Below are 15,811 nucleotides of genomic sequence, written 5' to 3'. Positions count from 1 at the left end.
CCTGGCCTTTCCTGCGCCGTGCAGGCTTTGTATCATAGTCTCTAGGCTGCTCCTGAACACGACTATTCAGGAGCCATATAGAGCATGTGCTGGTGGAGGAGAGGGGGCAGAATGTCTCATGAGGTGTACAAGAAGATCGGGAAATGCAGACCATGAGTCCTACTGAGAGCCATGGGATGCATACATGGGGGCACTAGGGCCTGGGTTCACACTTGTCCCACAGTCACCACAGCCAGAGCTCACATAGCGCAGCGAGCTCCGTAATAGCCCAATTTATCTCTTCATTCCATCCCGGAGAGGAGTGAGGTACCAGGTCTTTCCCTCCCCTTTTGCAGCCACCTGATGCCTCTTTGGGGACGACACCGGATCCGCCCCATACCTTGTGCCTACATGAGCTGAAGCGTTGCCCTTTACGCGCTGGGCGGCTGGCCAGCCTTGCTGCCGCGAGCGGCAGAGCGTGCAGAGGGCCGGCGTGTCTGCACGCAGCTCCGTTCGTTCCATTCAGCCTCTCCCAGCAGCTGCTGCGGGGGTGATGGGACCAGCAGATCTTCTTTCAGACCCCCTGGGGGTAGGCTTCAACAGGTCTGTTTATTCATTGATTTAAGAAATCCAGATGCAATTATGGGTAAGCCACTGAGAAAAGGAGCTGGGCACTTTGCTCGGGGCCTGGCTTTGGCTGCTGTCCTCGCTGCTGTGCTCACTGTAATCCTGCCCACACCACCATCAAGTGCATGGTGCAGGCACACTGTGGATTTCATCACTAAGCTGTATACTGCACAGCTTTCTGGCAGCTGAGACCCCTTCCATAAAAATTGCGAGACTGACAACAGAGACAGGCAAACAGTCCTGGTCATTGCCACTGGACACTGCAAAACAACATCTGCCGCATCACCTTTGTCACCACACCTTGATCCTCATCAGCATGATTGGCTCCTGCAACAAACAGCCTTGGTACTGATGGAATTGGACAGCTTGACTTGTTGCCCAAAGATGTCAGTGTTTCACCAGCTTAGGTTTGCTTTAATATGCAATCAAATCTAAAACCTTGCTCATCCTTTTTCATCAAGCCAATTTTGCACTTTGTGCCCAGCTCTGCAGAGACCACCGCCTGCAATACTGAACAGGTCCAAAGCAAAGATACTGGAAGTCCTACACATCTCCAAGTGCAACACTGAATGTCTTTGAAATGAAAAATGTTGCAGAATCACAGAACAACTGATGCTGGACAGGGCCTCTGGAGATTGCCTAGTCCATCTTCCTGCTCAAAATAGGGTCAGCTACAGCAGGTTGACCAGGACCTTGTCCAATCAGGTTTTGAATGTCTCCAGAGATGGAGACATCACAATCTCTCTGTCCCAGTGCTTAACCACCCTCACTGTAAATCCATTTTTTTCTCATGTTTAAACAAATTTTCCTGTTTTTCAATTTGTGTTCATTGCCTCTTGTCCCAGTACCCAATAAGATTCTGACGATGACTTTTTTTGCACCTTCCCATTGGATATTTATAAGCATCAATAAAAGTTCATAAACACAAAGGTGTCCTTCTATAAGTATGTTTTTTATTCCTATGTGCTCCTGCTGGAACACATTTCTTCTACCTCTAAGATAATGTATTTTGTTTGAATACACCCATCTTATTAATTTATCCAGACCTCTTTGAATCGCCTGTTCCTGTTGTTGTTTATCAGCCTATTCATGTTTCTGCCATCTGAAAGTTTTTATCTCCAGTGGTTTTGTATATACCTTCAAATCATTGATGGAAATACTGATCAGTTTTTATTCTGCTATTGATTCCTGCAGAAACCAACCGAAATAATCAAACAGCATTCCCAACTGACAATCATTTCTTCTGTCCATTGCAAGCTCTCAATTCACTTAATATATGCTTTATTGACTTTGCATAGTGCACCTTCTTACTCAATACAATGTGCTATAATTTTATTTATATCAATAGGTCATGCCTCACAAAAAGAATTATACCAGAAGACTATGAATTTACTTGATCAATCATGACTTTATCAAACCCAATTATCAAATAGAACACCGAGGGTCACATTCCACAAAGCCATATTCTTGTTCATTAATTCTCTATTAATAAGCACCTGTATTGGATTTTCTGTTGTTTTTCACTGCAAATACATTAACCTATACTTGGCCTATAGATCCCTTGGTCTCAGTGCATCTCCTTTTTAAATACAGGAAATCCACTGGTACTTCTACCCTTTTATGCTATTCCTACAAAAATCAAAGAGTAATTAGAGACAAATCTCTGTGGGCCAGAGTTGAGTATTATTCATTATGTTCTCGGATAATGAAGGACTCAGAAATGGAAGCAGACAGCAGAAACACAGCAGAAAACTGTATCTTGAAGACAGCAGAAAACTGTATCTTGAAGGCGAGCACTGTGGTGATTGATAATGTAGAGCTGGGAGTTGGAAGGAAGACGCAAGGAATGTGTAATGTAGGGAGCAGAAAAAGGACAAAATAGTATGGTGGCAATGTTGCTGAGAGAAGAACAAGAGAAATGGGTTTATCAGGTGATGAGTGGTAGAAAAGGAATGTTAGCGTGGAAGCTAAGTAGGAGTAAAATTCCAGTGAGTGAGAAGAAGCTGGAAAAAAAAAAGCTGGAGGTTGAGAATTACAAAAGAGCGTGTGGAGAAAGGGACATGAGGCAAAAGAAAAAATGAGATGGTAGAAAGTGTGGTGCTGGAACAATGCATTTTTTGAAATTTACATAGTCACTGAGAAAGGAAACTGAGCTGGGGATATTTCTAGCAATGGCACTGTGCTGAGAGCTGGAAGGGATTACCAACAGTAATTGCCTGAGGACTGGAAAGGTGTAGGAATGTAAGAAGAGCTTCTAATCCCTAATTCTCCTGTTGCTACCCTTTTCCAGGATTAAAATGTATGCCTAGAAGGACATTTGGAGATTAGGCAAGGAGTGTTGCCGGAGGGAGGGGAGGGATTAAAGTGGTGATGAGAAATGGGAGAAGGAAGGTCTATAGTGTTATGCAGGCATCTAAAAGCACATAGAGGACATTGCCTTAGGTCCCGAAGGCAGCAAAAGGGAAATGTGCTTGGTTGGAACTGGATAGTTTTGGAAATGGTTCCTTGGGACTGAAAGATTCAGGATAGGAAGAGGGAAGAAATGGTAGTGGAGGCTGGTACAGAGAGGGGCTGGCTCTGTGAGGAGGGAGTGGTCAGTCTGAAGGAGGATTAGGAGTGAGAGCAAGGCAACAGTGTAGGACTGCTAAGAGGTATCACCAGGGGAATATAGCTAGGGTTATTCTTATGAATAAATTAAAGTGGCCTGTGGTTACAGCTCCTCTGTTAGCCTTTCCCAGTGATGCCCAGGCCTCACAGCACTGCTGTATTCTCAGCTGAATCATATATGTAGATGTTCATGGCAGTGAAGTCACCTTTCTAATTGCACTTAGGCCACTCGAGAGAGAGAGGTGAATTGTGCTTTATCAAGGATGACAGTGTTTGCAAAAGGCCATTTTCCTGAGGGAAAGGAGCTAGAGAGAAACTGAACTGACATTGGGACTCCTGCTGTTAACAGCCCACCATCCAGAAAAGCCCACCTGTCACCTGGTCCACAACACAAGCAAATGCAAAGAAATGCATGACCTGTGGTTTCCTGTGGCTCTGTCCCTTTGATGAGGGAGGCTATTCAGAGGGAAACTCCTACTGAGCAATCTATGTGGTTGGCATTAGGTATCATTTCAAGAAGAAAAGAAAGTAGATGAAGAGAAGCCCAAGAAGTTGCGGTCACTGTAGACTAAACAGGACAAACTTCAGAGACAGTAAGGGGAGCAGGCAGCAAAGACATCCTTATGTTAGAGATAAGCCTTATGTCTAACTCTGCTGACAGGAAAATCCTCAAATGGTTTGTGCAGGAACCCATGATAGTTATCTGTATGCTGACAGATGTGCAGAGGGAATTTGAGCGGCAAAGATGAGGCCAAACCAGAGCTAGCTATGTTTTAGAGCTCCAGAGGCAAGGCACAGATCAACATTGCCACAGTCCTCACACACACCTGGCTCCCCTCCACCCTTTTCCTGTGCTTTTTTCCTCACAGCACCCCATGAACATTCTGCCGTATCCACTTGCTTCTACCAAGTTGAGGCTGAGGTCCCTCAGCTGGTCCTCCAACACCCCACCTCAGTGACTTCCACCACCTTCACAGCACCATTATGAGTCCCCAGATACTGTCCCCAGTGACATGCTGGGGGATCCCAGCACCTCAATCCCACCTGTCTGAAGCCAACCTTTAAAGGACCTGGTGCAGGCCCAGGCAGCATGGAGAGGCCCCTGCTTTGAGATGGCCAAAGGCTTTGTCATGCCCATGCTCTTCCACAGCAAACAGCCCCCATTTTATTATGACAGAAAAAGAGCCACATACAGAAACACAAAGATAGATAAATATCTTGCTCTATTTCAAGGACAAGACAGGTGCTGCGGCCCCTAGACACCACCCCTGACAGACCAGGAAGAAAGTGTGTGCTTCACACAAGGACCACCACTTGCAAGAGAAAGGAGATATTTTCAAGTCCCAGGGAAGTACAAGGAGGTGGCACTGGGCAGTGCTGAGCAGTGCTGGTGAGGACCATCATATGGGGAAGGAGCTCAGCTCCATGGTGGCATGGACGGTGCTGTGGAGAAGTTGCTCTCGGGGTTACCATGGTCTCTCACAGCTGCTCTGCTGGAGGCCCACCTTGATGCCTCCAACCCTGAAGCTCCTTGCAGGGTGAGACTTGCCTTCCCTCCCCCATGGAGAGCAGGCTTTAGGGCTTCACAGCAGCCCCCTCACTGCACCCGTCCTCCAGCCGCCAGGGGCAATCAACGTAGCGCAGAGCCCCACCAACAGGGCCACGCTTGGCAGGATCTAGGGCCAGCAGGCTCCGCAACATGAGGGCAGCCTCCGCTGTCAGGCGTTTCCAGTGGCGAGGCAGGTTCTCCTCCAGGCCCGTCTCCTGCCAGAGCATGAAGTCCTCAAAGAAAGGGTCGTCGGGCAGGCTTTGCTCCCAGGGGAAGTAGCCAGTCAGCAGGCAGAACAGCAGCACGCCAAAGGCCCAGGCATCCAAGCTGGTGTCGATGGGCACCCCCTGGGCATCAGTGGTGTTGCTCAGCTCAGGGGCGGTGTAGGGGATTACCCCAGCCACCAGCTTGAGCTTGGTACCCTTGGGCCGTGTAAGCCCGAAGTCAGTCAGTTTGATGCGCCGGCACTCAGGATCAAAGAGCAGCACGTTCTCAGGCTTGACGTCACGGTACACGAGCCCCCGGCTGTGGATGAACTCCAGCGCACTCACAAGCTGCTTGGCACACTGCTTGGCAGCCGGTTCAGGGATCCCATCCTGCATGGGGAGAGAGACAAGCAATGCTGCACCCTCATGGCATCTTGGCAGCCCTACCAAGGTGGTGGGCTCCCATCTTTACTCTGCATTAGGGAAAGTCTTTGAGTTTCTGGTCTTGTGTTGTGGTTTAACCCGGCTGGCAGCTAAACACCACACAGCCGTTCGCTCACCCTCCCCCCTCCCTCTCTGGGATGGGGGGAGAGAAACGGGAAAGTGAAGCCTGTGAGTTGAGATAAAGACGGTTTATTAAGACAGGAAAATAATAATAACAATAATAATAATAATAGTGATAATGGTAATAGTATTAACAATAATAATGCCAGCCTGCTCGCTGGCAGGACAGAGCAAGAAGCCGAAAAGTCCTTGGCCTGGTGTAAACACTGCTCTGCAACAATTAAAACATCAGCATGTTATCAGCGCTCTTCTCATCCTAATCCAAAACATAGCACCCTACCAGCTACTATGAGCTACTTAACTCTGTCCTAACTGGAACCAGGACATCTTGTAAGCTCAAATCTTGTTCAAATCTGTAGACCCCAGAGGTGGGAGACCCATATGCCATTGACTCCTCTCTCCCTCTGACCCAGCCAGTCTGCACAGAGGCCAAACACTGCAGTCCCAATCCCCACGCCTTTGTAGCAGCACTCACCCGGGGTTTGATGATAGAGATGAGGTCTTTGTGCAGCGCTGGTTCATAGAGGAAACCATAGTACTGGCTGGATTCAATTGCAATTCCAAACATGCTAATTATAGCAGGGTGGGTGGCAAGGGAGAGTGCCACGCAGTACTCATAGAGGAAGGTGTGCAGCTTGGTACTAGCTTTGGGCAGCAATTTGAGAGCCATTGGTGTCCCTGGGAATTGGAAGAATGGGTTAGACCCTGCTGAAAGTCACTCACACCAAGACCAGACAGACAGAGCACAGGGCAGCCATGGCTGTTGAAATTCACAGCCACAGGGAGGTCTCTGGCCGAAAATTTTGTATGGAGGTATGTCATACTGATACCAGATATGAAAACAGACACTGCTACTTGTGTGAGTTTTGAGCTAGTCAGTGCGTGCCATGGGAACACTGAGTAGAGGAGGGGAAATTCAAGCTACGCAGGCTCATCAGTCCGACCTGAGACTGCTGGAGGAGGCACCATCAGTGCCCTGAGGGCACATATAGGCCTTAATGACCTTGACCAGCTCTACCTTGGACATCCATCCCCACCCCTGTCCATGTGCCCAGAGGCCCCATTTAAGCTCAAGCCCGAGGCTTCATTCCTCGTCTACACTGTGTTGTAGGAATGCTGGTTTCCAGCTATATGACATCCATGCCCGTGCATGGCCATGAACGCTGTTGATCTTGACTGGTGGATTGACTTCCCAGCTTGACTTTGGACCTACCTCATCACCTCAATTTTGCTTGTTGCTCTGGCCTGTCCCCCTGTCCTGACCTACTCCCTGGTTGGGGTCAATGGGATTGTCCCTGGCTCGAAGGACCCTGCCCTGCTGGTTCCTCTGGGCACCCCCTGCCACTCCTGGCACCCAGTCCCAGGGAACCACTAGCCCACACGGTGTCCTGGCAAGTGGAAAGGAGATGAGGCACAACAGCTCATAGGGTGCAGTCAGTTCCTTACCTCTCTGCCTGTGGGTCACTAGCACCACGTGGCCATACTTGCCCCTGCCCAGCTCCCGAATAACCTCATAGTGCTCAGCCACCTCGGTGCGCACCAGGCTCTGAGCTGTGATCTCCAGGAGCTCATCTAGCACGGTTGGTGCTGCCGTCACTGCCGCTGTTGCATCTGAGCTCTCAGCCATTGCTGAACACTGCAGAAACACCACAGCCTAGGTCAGGAACAGCACACCATGCACAGAGCAAAAACAGATCAGACATGCCACAAACCATGCCATGGCCAGGGATATTTCTGCCACATGGAACACCATCTGTGCTGGGGTTGAGTCTGTGCTTTTATACATTGCACTTCTGGGCAAAGCCCCTCATTATACACAAGGTCCTTGTACTGAAGGGAAGCTCCCCTTGCTCAGCTCCCTAATCCTTTCTGGCCTCTGGCTAGGTGTTCATCTCTCTCTAATTGTAGGCCTTGGAACCTCTCCTTTCAAAGACCCAGATGTGTCTGTGTCTGTATTACAGCTTGTCCTTCCAGGCCTCTTCTTAATCTACAGTCAACAGTGTTCAGCAACAAGCAAAACATGAACAGCGCCCCAGACTGTGAAGCGTGGCCCAGCTCTCTTGCCTTTCTTAGCCTACTGCAGAGAGGCCATGCCTCCCAACAGAGAAACCTGTCCCTAGCACTTACTGAAGAAAGTCTTTAAGGTAGCAGCATGGACAGACTCACCCTTAGGCAGAGGCACAACTAGTGCATGACAAAAAGGGGATTGCCAGTCAGTATGTTATGCACTGAGCAGGCCAAAGGAAGCTCAGTACCTCCCATGCTGACCTTTCTGACCCAAAGTCACTCATCTGTGTGGCCAAGAAACAGGCAGGAAGGAAGCTTGGACGTCAGTGGCATTTTGTGCTAGACCCAGCTGCTTCAGACCCATTTCAGAGAAATGCTTTTCTCAGTCCCCCTAGCATGGTGCAAGGAAGCATTTTAAAGCATCTGTGGCAGGACTCTTCCCCTGTGCATCCTCTGCTACTCCCCTGTGCGCTGAACACAGGTGCTCAGTCAACCTGGGCCTGGGAAACACTCCTGGCTTCAGGGCAAGGTCACAGAACCACAGAAACACAGGATGGCTGAGGTCAGAAGGGATCTCTGGAGATCACCGAGTGCAACCTCCTGTCAGCAAGAGCCGGTTGATCAGGACTGAGTCCAGGTGGGTTTTGAATATCTCCAAGGATGGAGACACCACAGCTGCTCTGGGCAACTTGTTCCAGTGTTCAATCACCTTTATGGCTAAAAAGATTTCCCTGAGGCAAAATAAAAATTCTGTTTGTGCCCACTGCCACTTGTCCTGTCACTCAATACCACTGAGAAGACTCTGGCTGCATCTTTTTTATACCCTCTCATATATATAAATACCACCAGGTATTTATATACATTTATATGGTAATCCCTTTGAGGCTAAACAGTCCCAGCTCTCTGTGAGTCTCTCCATCGGAGAGATGGTCCTGTTCCTTAATCACCTTTGTGGCCCTTTGACAGACTCTCTCCAGTATGTCCATGTCACTCATTTGCTGTGGAGCCCAAAACTGGACATAGCACTGCTGATGTGTCCTCACCAGTGCTGTGCAGAGGGAAAGGATCACCCCTCCTGAGTTGTTGGCAATACTTTGCCTAATGCAGCCCAGGGTGCAACTCAAGAGCCTGAGGGTTGTAGCATTCTTGGGCCTCTCAGTGTGCCGTAAGACAGAGCTGTGGTGTAAAATCAGTGCTCACTTCTGCAACTACAAATTCAAAATCTCTTCCCATGTAACATTTTGACTGACATGACACTTTTAGGGGAGGGAATAGGACCTCAAGTGGCTATAAAGGCAGATAGCATCCCAGGAATATGAGTGGGAGCAGAAAAATGAAGTCATTTCCCTTAGGTTTCACATTGCTCTACCTGAGACTATTGCAGTTCCTTCACCTTACAGCCCCCACTGCTGCTAAAGCTGGTCAGTCTGTACAATCCAGTAATGTAGCAACAGAATTATTTAAATCTAGGAAAACTGCAAAAATTCTGCATTTTTACAGGAGCGTAGGGCTGCTTGTGGGAGAGTTCCCCTTCTTTTCTCTTCTCTTCTTGCCTAGATTGTATTGCTAAACTTATCCAATTCCAAAGCACCGAATAACTGGCCCTGGTTTTCTGAAAAGGCGTTAGCTTGGTGTGAGAGCCAACAGCAGCCAAAGTTAGCACAGTCCATAGGGAATTCAGCACTGAACAAATGTGTGCCTGGGAGCGGACAAATGAAGGGTGGGGAGACACTCACAGTGAAAGTCAGTCTGGAAAGTATTTTAGAGATTTTGCTTTGATGTCCTCCTGTTTGCTGTTCAAACACAACAGCCTGCAAAACCGCACACAGCAAGGGCACTGCAGAACCTGCGTATGGATCCACTTTGACACTGACATTTGCAAACTGCTGTTGTCATATTTAGGCATTAAACAGAATAGCTGAAAAAGCCTTTTAAAGAGTCCTATCTAGGAATATAGAGAACAACTTGAAGTGTAATAGACCTTTGAGAAACAGACCTCCCCATGATATTAGATAGGCTAAAGTCACACTATCTACGGAACAAAAGGAAAGATGTCAGCTTGCCTTGTGCTGAATATGTTAGATTTGTATTTGTGATAAAATATAAAAAGAAGATCTGTAAGACAGTAATTCTCCTATATCAAATTCATGGTCTTATACAACTTCTTGTCAGCAAATGGTTCACGATATTCTCAGATAACTTAATTTCTCCAACTTGACTTAGATAAAATTTCTTTCCTTGTAGGCTGGCCACCTGTTGGTGCCATCTAACCCAAAGGCTGGAATCTTATCATTGCATCCACCTAATGAATCATTCAATGGTGATATAATTTTCAAGCACCTATATATTCATTAATCTGCTTTTATTAGTATTGAATTACTTAATATATGATTAATCTATTCTATATATTACATGATTCATTAATTGTCTCCTATTTACTGTGCGAAAACTTGCTTTTGTGAGTGGGAAGATATGCTTCTCTGTATATTCTTGGTTCTCACTCCAGCTCAACTGGAGTCAACTCATTTCAGTCCATTAACTTTTGCAAGAAAAATAACCAAAAAAACTCTTGTGTCTTTCCATCTCACTTTTCAGGTGAACTGCAATATAGATGGCAAGCATCCTTACCTTGCATGGTCCACTGGCATGGAAATGAAGATTGTCCAGGTACAGAGAAGAGAATCAAAGTGAAATAGACACCTTAGAAAAATAGATCAGCCAGCGAATATGGGTAGCATGTCTTGAGGGACAATGACAATCCTGTCTGTCTGACCAGGGCTCCATACAAAGGAAGCCTAAGCTGCAGTCACTCCAGAACAGTTTGCAGGTTTTGGCCCTTTCTTCCCCTGAACACCAACATGAAGTAAAACATTTAGGTAGGAAGTTATGTGAGGGCTACATTTGGGCCACCACTGAGTGGAGTGTGCCTGAGTGCTCTGCACCTACTTTTGTTACCTTTTGGAGTGCCATTTGCCCTTTGCAGAGTGACCAGCATTGGGAAGGATGCCTTCAGAGCCCTGGCCAAGATGCACTCACCATTTGGCTGTGCTGTATTGAAGGCAGTAGGCAGGGTCCTTTTCAAAACTGTTCTTTCCTCCACTGTCCTTCCCTGCTTGAGATCCTGATTCCAGGCTGTCAGCGTGTGAGAAATCCTAGCTCCCCAAAGAGTCTGCAATTCCCGCAGCAAGAAATACACACACTGTCCACCATGAGGAGATGCTCCCCAAACTCCTGAGGAGCTGAGGAGGAGTTAGCTGATGGCGATAAAGTGTCTAAGTCTAGATAATGTTATTTTGCTTCTTCAGCCAAAATGATTACTATATTTTGTCAGGAAAAGCACTTCATACATGTCAAGAGCCAAAGACCGTGTAATCTCACTGTAACAGAACAAGCGCTGTGATCACAGAATCACAGAATTGTTTAGGCTGGAAAGGACCTCTTGAGATCATCTAGTCCAATTCCCCTTCTCAAGCAGGGGCAGCTGGGGCAAGTTTTCTATGAAGGTGTCCAGTCAGGTTTTGAGTATCTCCAAAGATGGAAACTCCAGAAACTCTCTGGGCAACCTGTCACACTGTTTGATCACCCTCACAGCAAAACAAAACAAAACGAAACAAAAACCTCCAACGCCACAACTGTTTTACTGTGTTCAGGTGGAATTCCTCATGTTTTAATTTGTGCACACTGTCTCTTGTCCTGTAAATGGGCTCTAATGAGAAGAGTCTGGATCCATCATCACTGCCTCCCATCAGGTATTTATGCACATTAATAAGATCCCCTCTGAGACTTCTCTCTTCCACACTGGAGAGCCTCAGCTTTCTCAGCCTCTCCTCATAGCAAAGATGCTCCATTAAAAACATCTCTGAGCATACAGCATGAAGGGACCTTTTTCTAGTCTGACCTTCTACAGAGTATTAACCCAAACCAAATAACCAACAACGGCATTTGGGGCACCTCTTACCAAAAATCATACAGGCTTGATACAAAGGCAAACTGTGGTCGACTATAAAAGCCAGTGTTAGTTTTATGTATTTATGTGATATCCTAATATGAATTTACCTCCCTGCTGCTGTTCATCTAGAGAAAAGACTTTTCTAGTGCTCTAAGTTTCTTCTGACTGTTGCAGGGTTTATAGGCATCATGGTCAGAGGTATGACTACAGAATACAAAGACATATTTAATCTACTTAGATTGAGTAAAATTAGCAGGGTGCAGCCTGATACTCAGCCTCTGTATTTAACCAACACCTTACTTGGGCTTTCCCAACCATCTGGCACACTGCGCTTCTGTAATATCCACATCAGCTAGTTTAAAAGCAGGCAGGATGTTTCCAGAGATTGTAATCACATTTTGAATTTTTAATAAATATCATCATGCTGTCAGATCAAGATACCTCTAAGTCTTCTTACTGGTTAAACATCTTGCAATAACCTTCTGTCCAATTCTCAAACAAAGACCTTTTTTCCAACACATCTCTTTCAGGGTGTTGCCTGCCTTGTTTCTACCTGAATACTTTTCCACTGCCCTTAATGCAGCACATTTTGCTTGAATGGACTTAGCATATCAAGTAATTCAGATCACTCAGGCCCTCTGTTGTTATCAAACCACCACGTTTCCGTTTCAGGGTTGTGTAAGGACCTGACCTGCAGGGATTTTTCCATTAACAACTAAATCTTTGGTGGAGGTTCTGAACCATTCTCAGCCTCATATTTGTTTATACAGCACCTGCTGGAAACATCCTATCCAGTGAACATTCTCTAAAAAATATCTGTACAAATTCATTCTGGCATTAATCAAAATCAGTAAGTCACACTGTTTGTAATGGATTTAAGAACAAGCAAAGTTGAAAGACTCAGTATAGTGGAAATCATCATGTTTTAGTGGTGCCCTCATGCTGCACAATTAATTTCCTTAAATCTTGACTCATTTCTAGGACATTTACCTTTATCAATGATCTAGAAGAAAGCACTGAAATCATGAGAAAATGTTTGCAAATGACACAAAAATGGGACCAGGTAATCAATACATTGCTTGACAAAAATAGTACATGCAAACACACATATAAAAAACGTTATAAATGACCAAAGAAGACAGAAGTTTTACCGGCATTGAGGAAAGAAAAAAGTTAAATGTCACGGTAGTCAGATTGTTCTAAGTTCTTTCTGCAGCTTTGTAAATAGAATGGGTGCTGTGAAAACCCAGAAATGTAGATCTGGTATACCCTCACTTCCTTGGTAGGCCTTAATGTGTTGGAAGATGTAGAATTGCATTAGAAGTAGACGGCAGTGATACAGATATACATATCAATGGTACAGACACAAGTCCAAGAGAATAACGCATGGGAGTTACTAATGCTGAAGATTCAACCTTTCCATTCACTCTGATAAAGAGAACATCCACAAACGATCAGATGCACAAAACATCAGCCACAAGAGACAAACTAGAATTTTATAGATGTTAAATTGAAAAATAATCTTCACTCTAAACCAAAAAACAAAACAAAACAAACAAACAAAACCACCACCACCAACAAAACGGATATAGCCATTCAGCCTTACTCGTATTAGTTACAACAGAAGGTAGCTAGATTTGTATTAGTTACAATAAAAGAAGATACCTGTTGTGAGACAATATGCCTCTTGCACTGAACTTTAGTTTCTGGAGAGGTTTCTACACACAGATGCCTTGAGACAGCTTGAAACTTAATCTCTGAAAATCAGCTGAGTTAGGAAAGCTGTATTTCTAAAGTGCTGGCCACCTGCTAATGACTTCTGCACTGGAACTGGGAATATTGTGCACCAAAGGCCTTTGTGTTTTCATTAGAAACGCATTCCTTTGGTTTGCTCTGCTTTGCATTATTCTTTATCTACTTTTTTATGGTGCTTTTTCTTTTTCTTATTCTTTTCTTTTTTTTATATATATATTTTTGGAATGTCTAAAACCTACTGATGTGAAAGCCTGGTTTCTCTAGGGTAAATTTCCTGAACCATTTTGGAGGCAAGCTGATGTCTGAGGATCAACAGACTTAGCTATCGGATGCTTGCTATCTTTTTAATGGCACTGGTGAGACCACAGTTCAGCAGACTAGCACTGGTGTCCACAGTTTGACTGAAAAAAAGACCAGAGAAAAGCCATGAAAAGAACCATGAGTACGCTAAAACGGCAGAAGGGAAATTTCCAGGGCAGCACTCTTTTTTTTTTTCACTTATTAAATAGATAGCGAGAAAGTGACTCTATCTGATTTTATGATCTGTGCATACCTTCATAGGTACTAGAAATTCACTGAAGAGGCTCTCCCACTAAGTCAAAGCATTATAACAAAACCTGAAAGCTGAAATGAGTCAATTTCAGACCTCGGATGTGATGCAGATTTTATAAAGAAGGATATTTACCCCTAAAAACCTCATCAAACAATATGGAAGAATATTCCTCCATCTTTGGGACTTTTAACCCAAGAATGTGGATTTTTTTTCCCTATAAGGTACACTCTAGCACAGACCATGTTTAGCACAGGCAAGAGACCAGAGCATATTAGCACAGTGGCTGTTTCTGGCCTTTTTACTGATAGATTTATGAGCTGCTTTCTATAACAGGTCCTCAAGTTAGTATGTAATCTCACCGAGGAGAACAGCCTGGCTATCTCCTCCTCAGCACTGCGCAGTGCTCTCCTCAGGCAGGAACACCCGCTAGGCTCCCCACGGGCAGCCCCGTGAGACTCTCCCAGGAAGCAGTAAACCACAGCCACGGTCAGAAATCGACAGCCATCTCGCTGGGACCAAGCCACATCGTGCTCTCCTCCCAACCAACGCGCCGGTACCGCCGCACCGTCCCACCAGGCACAACCGCTGAGCGATCCCCCGTATGTAGAGCAGCGTTCTGGGGCAGAGACACCCAAGGAGCTCACCACCACCAAGACCATGCTGGGCTCCAAAGATGGGGAATTGGGGCACTCCACCTTGTGCCGGCACGCGAAGCCGGAGGCTGGTTGGTGAGGGGTGCCTGGCTGCGCCCCTTCACCTGCCCACCCAGTCGGTGTCATCCTGCCACGACTGCACCCTCTCTTCCCACACACCCTCTCCGTCCGTCCCAAGCCTCTCACCTTCTCCAGCAGCGCAGGACAGACAGCCGTGGACAGCCTCGCCTCAGCCGCCTCCGCTGCCTCTGGGCTGTGCCGAGCAGCCGGAGGGGCTGCCAGGCATTACAGGGCTGAGCGTGACGCTCCGCCCCTTCCCCAGCCTCTGGTCCAGGGGGCACACCGCCCCGGGGCTGAAGGTGACCGCGGGGGGAGGAAAAAAGGGGTCCGGGGGGAAGAAGGGGGTCACCCATCAGCCGCCTTCGTGGAGGGGGAAGTGTCGCAGGGATCGGGGTGGAGTTGTTGTTTCTGCTCTAGCCGGGCCATCACGAGCCCCAGGGATCCTTCAGCAGATCCACCCTTTCCAGACCATCCCTACAGCTTGGGCTGACCCTGCAGATGTGGGAGAAAAGCTGTTCCTCCGTTTGGTGCACGGTCCTTGGTCTGGGGCCGTGTGCCACGTCACAGTACGGCCGTGATGGCAGGGCTGAGGGCCGCTGTGGGCTGCCAGCAATTTCTCTTGGCCACCAAAGGGACAGAGACATTTTGGTTTCAATTGCTTCTGCCAGTGAGCATCGGAGACTAGGTGCAAACTGAAACTGGCTCAAGGTCATGTCACGGGGGCAGAGGTGAAAGACAAAGTCTAATGCAGGAGGTACTAATGCATAGGTACTCTGGGTCACCAGCACAGGACTGAACCTTACTGCCTGCTCTCTGAAGGTGGAGGGGTTTCACCAATGGCTTGTCACTCAGGGCTCTGGCCAGCACAGCGGCAGCAAGGAGAGATACACTGGGCTGCCATCACAGACCTGCAAACAGCAAGTCTGCTGCCACCCAGAAATGGTGCAAGAAATTAGAGGTAAGAGCAGTAGCATAGTCAGGCTTCCAGCTGTCCCTGTGCTTCTGGACAAGAAGGTGGGGAGTGAGGTTGTGGTGCTGATGACCTAAAGGTCTTGTGCCATTCAAGGCTGCTCCTTCACACTTGTGCTTGAAGGATGCCCCAGTGATTAGGAAAGGCCTTCGATGTGCAAAGTTCCTACTTGCAGAACATTACAGTTGGGCTGGTGAGAGTGTATAGGAGAAGCCTATCCAATATCCAAGGATTCAGCTCTGGGATAAATGGTATGGTGTAACCATAGCTCCCCAGGAACATGGCTTCTGGCCGTGTGGGGGTCAGAAAGGGTGAGACTATTGCCTGTACTT

The 15,811-nt window shown here is 46.9% G+C and overlaps 1 protein-coding gene across 3 annotated transcripts; it reads right to left on the bottom strand.

Moving 5' to 3' along the window:
* Nucleotides 1-1,539: 1,539 nt before the first annotated feature.
* LOC106036543 (serine/threonine-protein kinase SBK2-like) lies at nt 1,540-14,791 on the bottom strand. Of its 3 annotated transcripts, none has more exons than XM_066992576.1 (4): nt 14,636-14,791; nt 6,979-7,168; nt 6,008-6,210; nt 1,540-5,358 (listed from the first exon to the last, which is right to left on the bottom strand). In XM_066992576.1, exons 2-4 carry the CDS (start codon nt 7,157-7,159, stop codon nt 4,789-4,791), a joined length of 954 nt encoding a protein of 317 aa, XP_066848677.1. In that variant the 5' UTR covers nt 7,160-7,168; nt 14,636-14,791; the 3' UTR covers nt 1,540-4,788. The 3 variants fall into 3 exon arrangements, with proteins under 3 accessions (XP_066848677.1, XP_066848678.1, XP_066848679.1); XM_066992577.1 differs by lacking the exon at nt 14,636-14,791 and adding an exon at nt 13,154-14,555; XM_066992578.1 differs by lacking the exon at nt 6,979-7,168 and having other exon boundaries at nt 14,636-14,740.
* Between the last annotated feature and the right edge of the window lie 1,020 nt (nt 14,792-15,811).

This window comes from Anser cygnoides, chromosome 2, assembly GCF_040182565.1.
Source record: "Anser cygnoides isolate HZ-2024a breed goose chromosome 2, Taihu_goose_T2T_genome, whole genome shotgun sequence".
NCBI classification, from domain to species: domain Eukaryota; kingdom Metazoa; phylum Chordata; class Aves; order Anseriformes; family Anatidae; genus Anser; species Anser cygnoides.
This window is presented reverse-complemented; position numbering and strand designations above follow the sequence as displayed.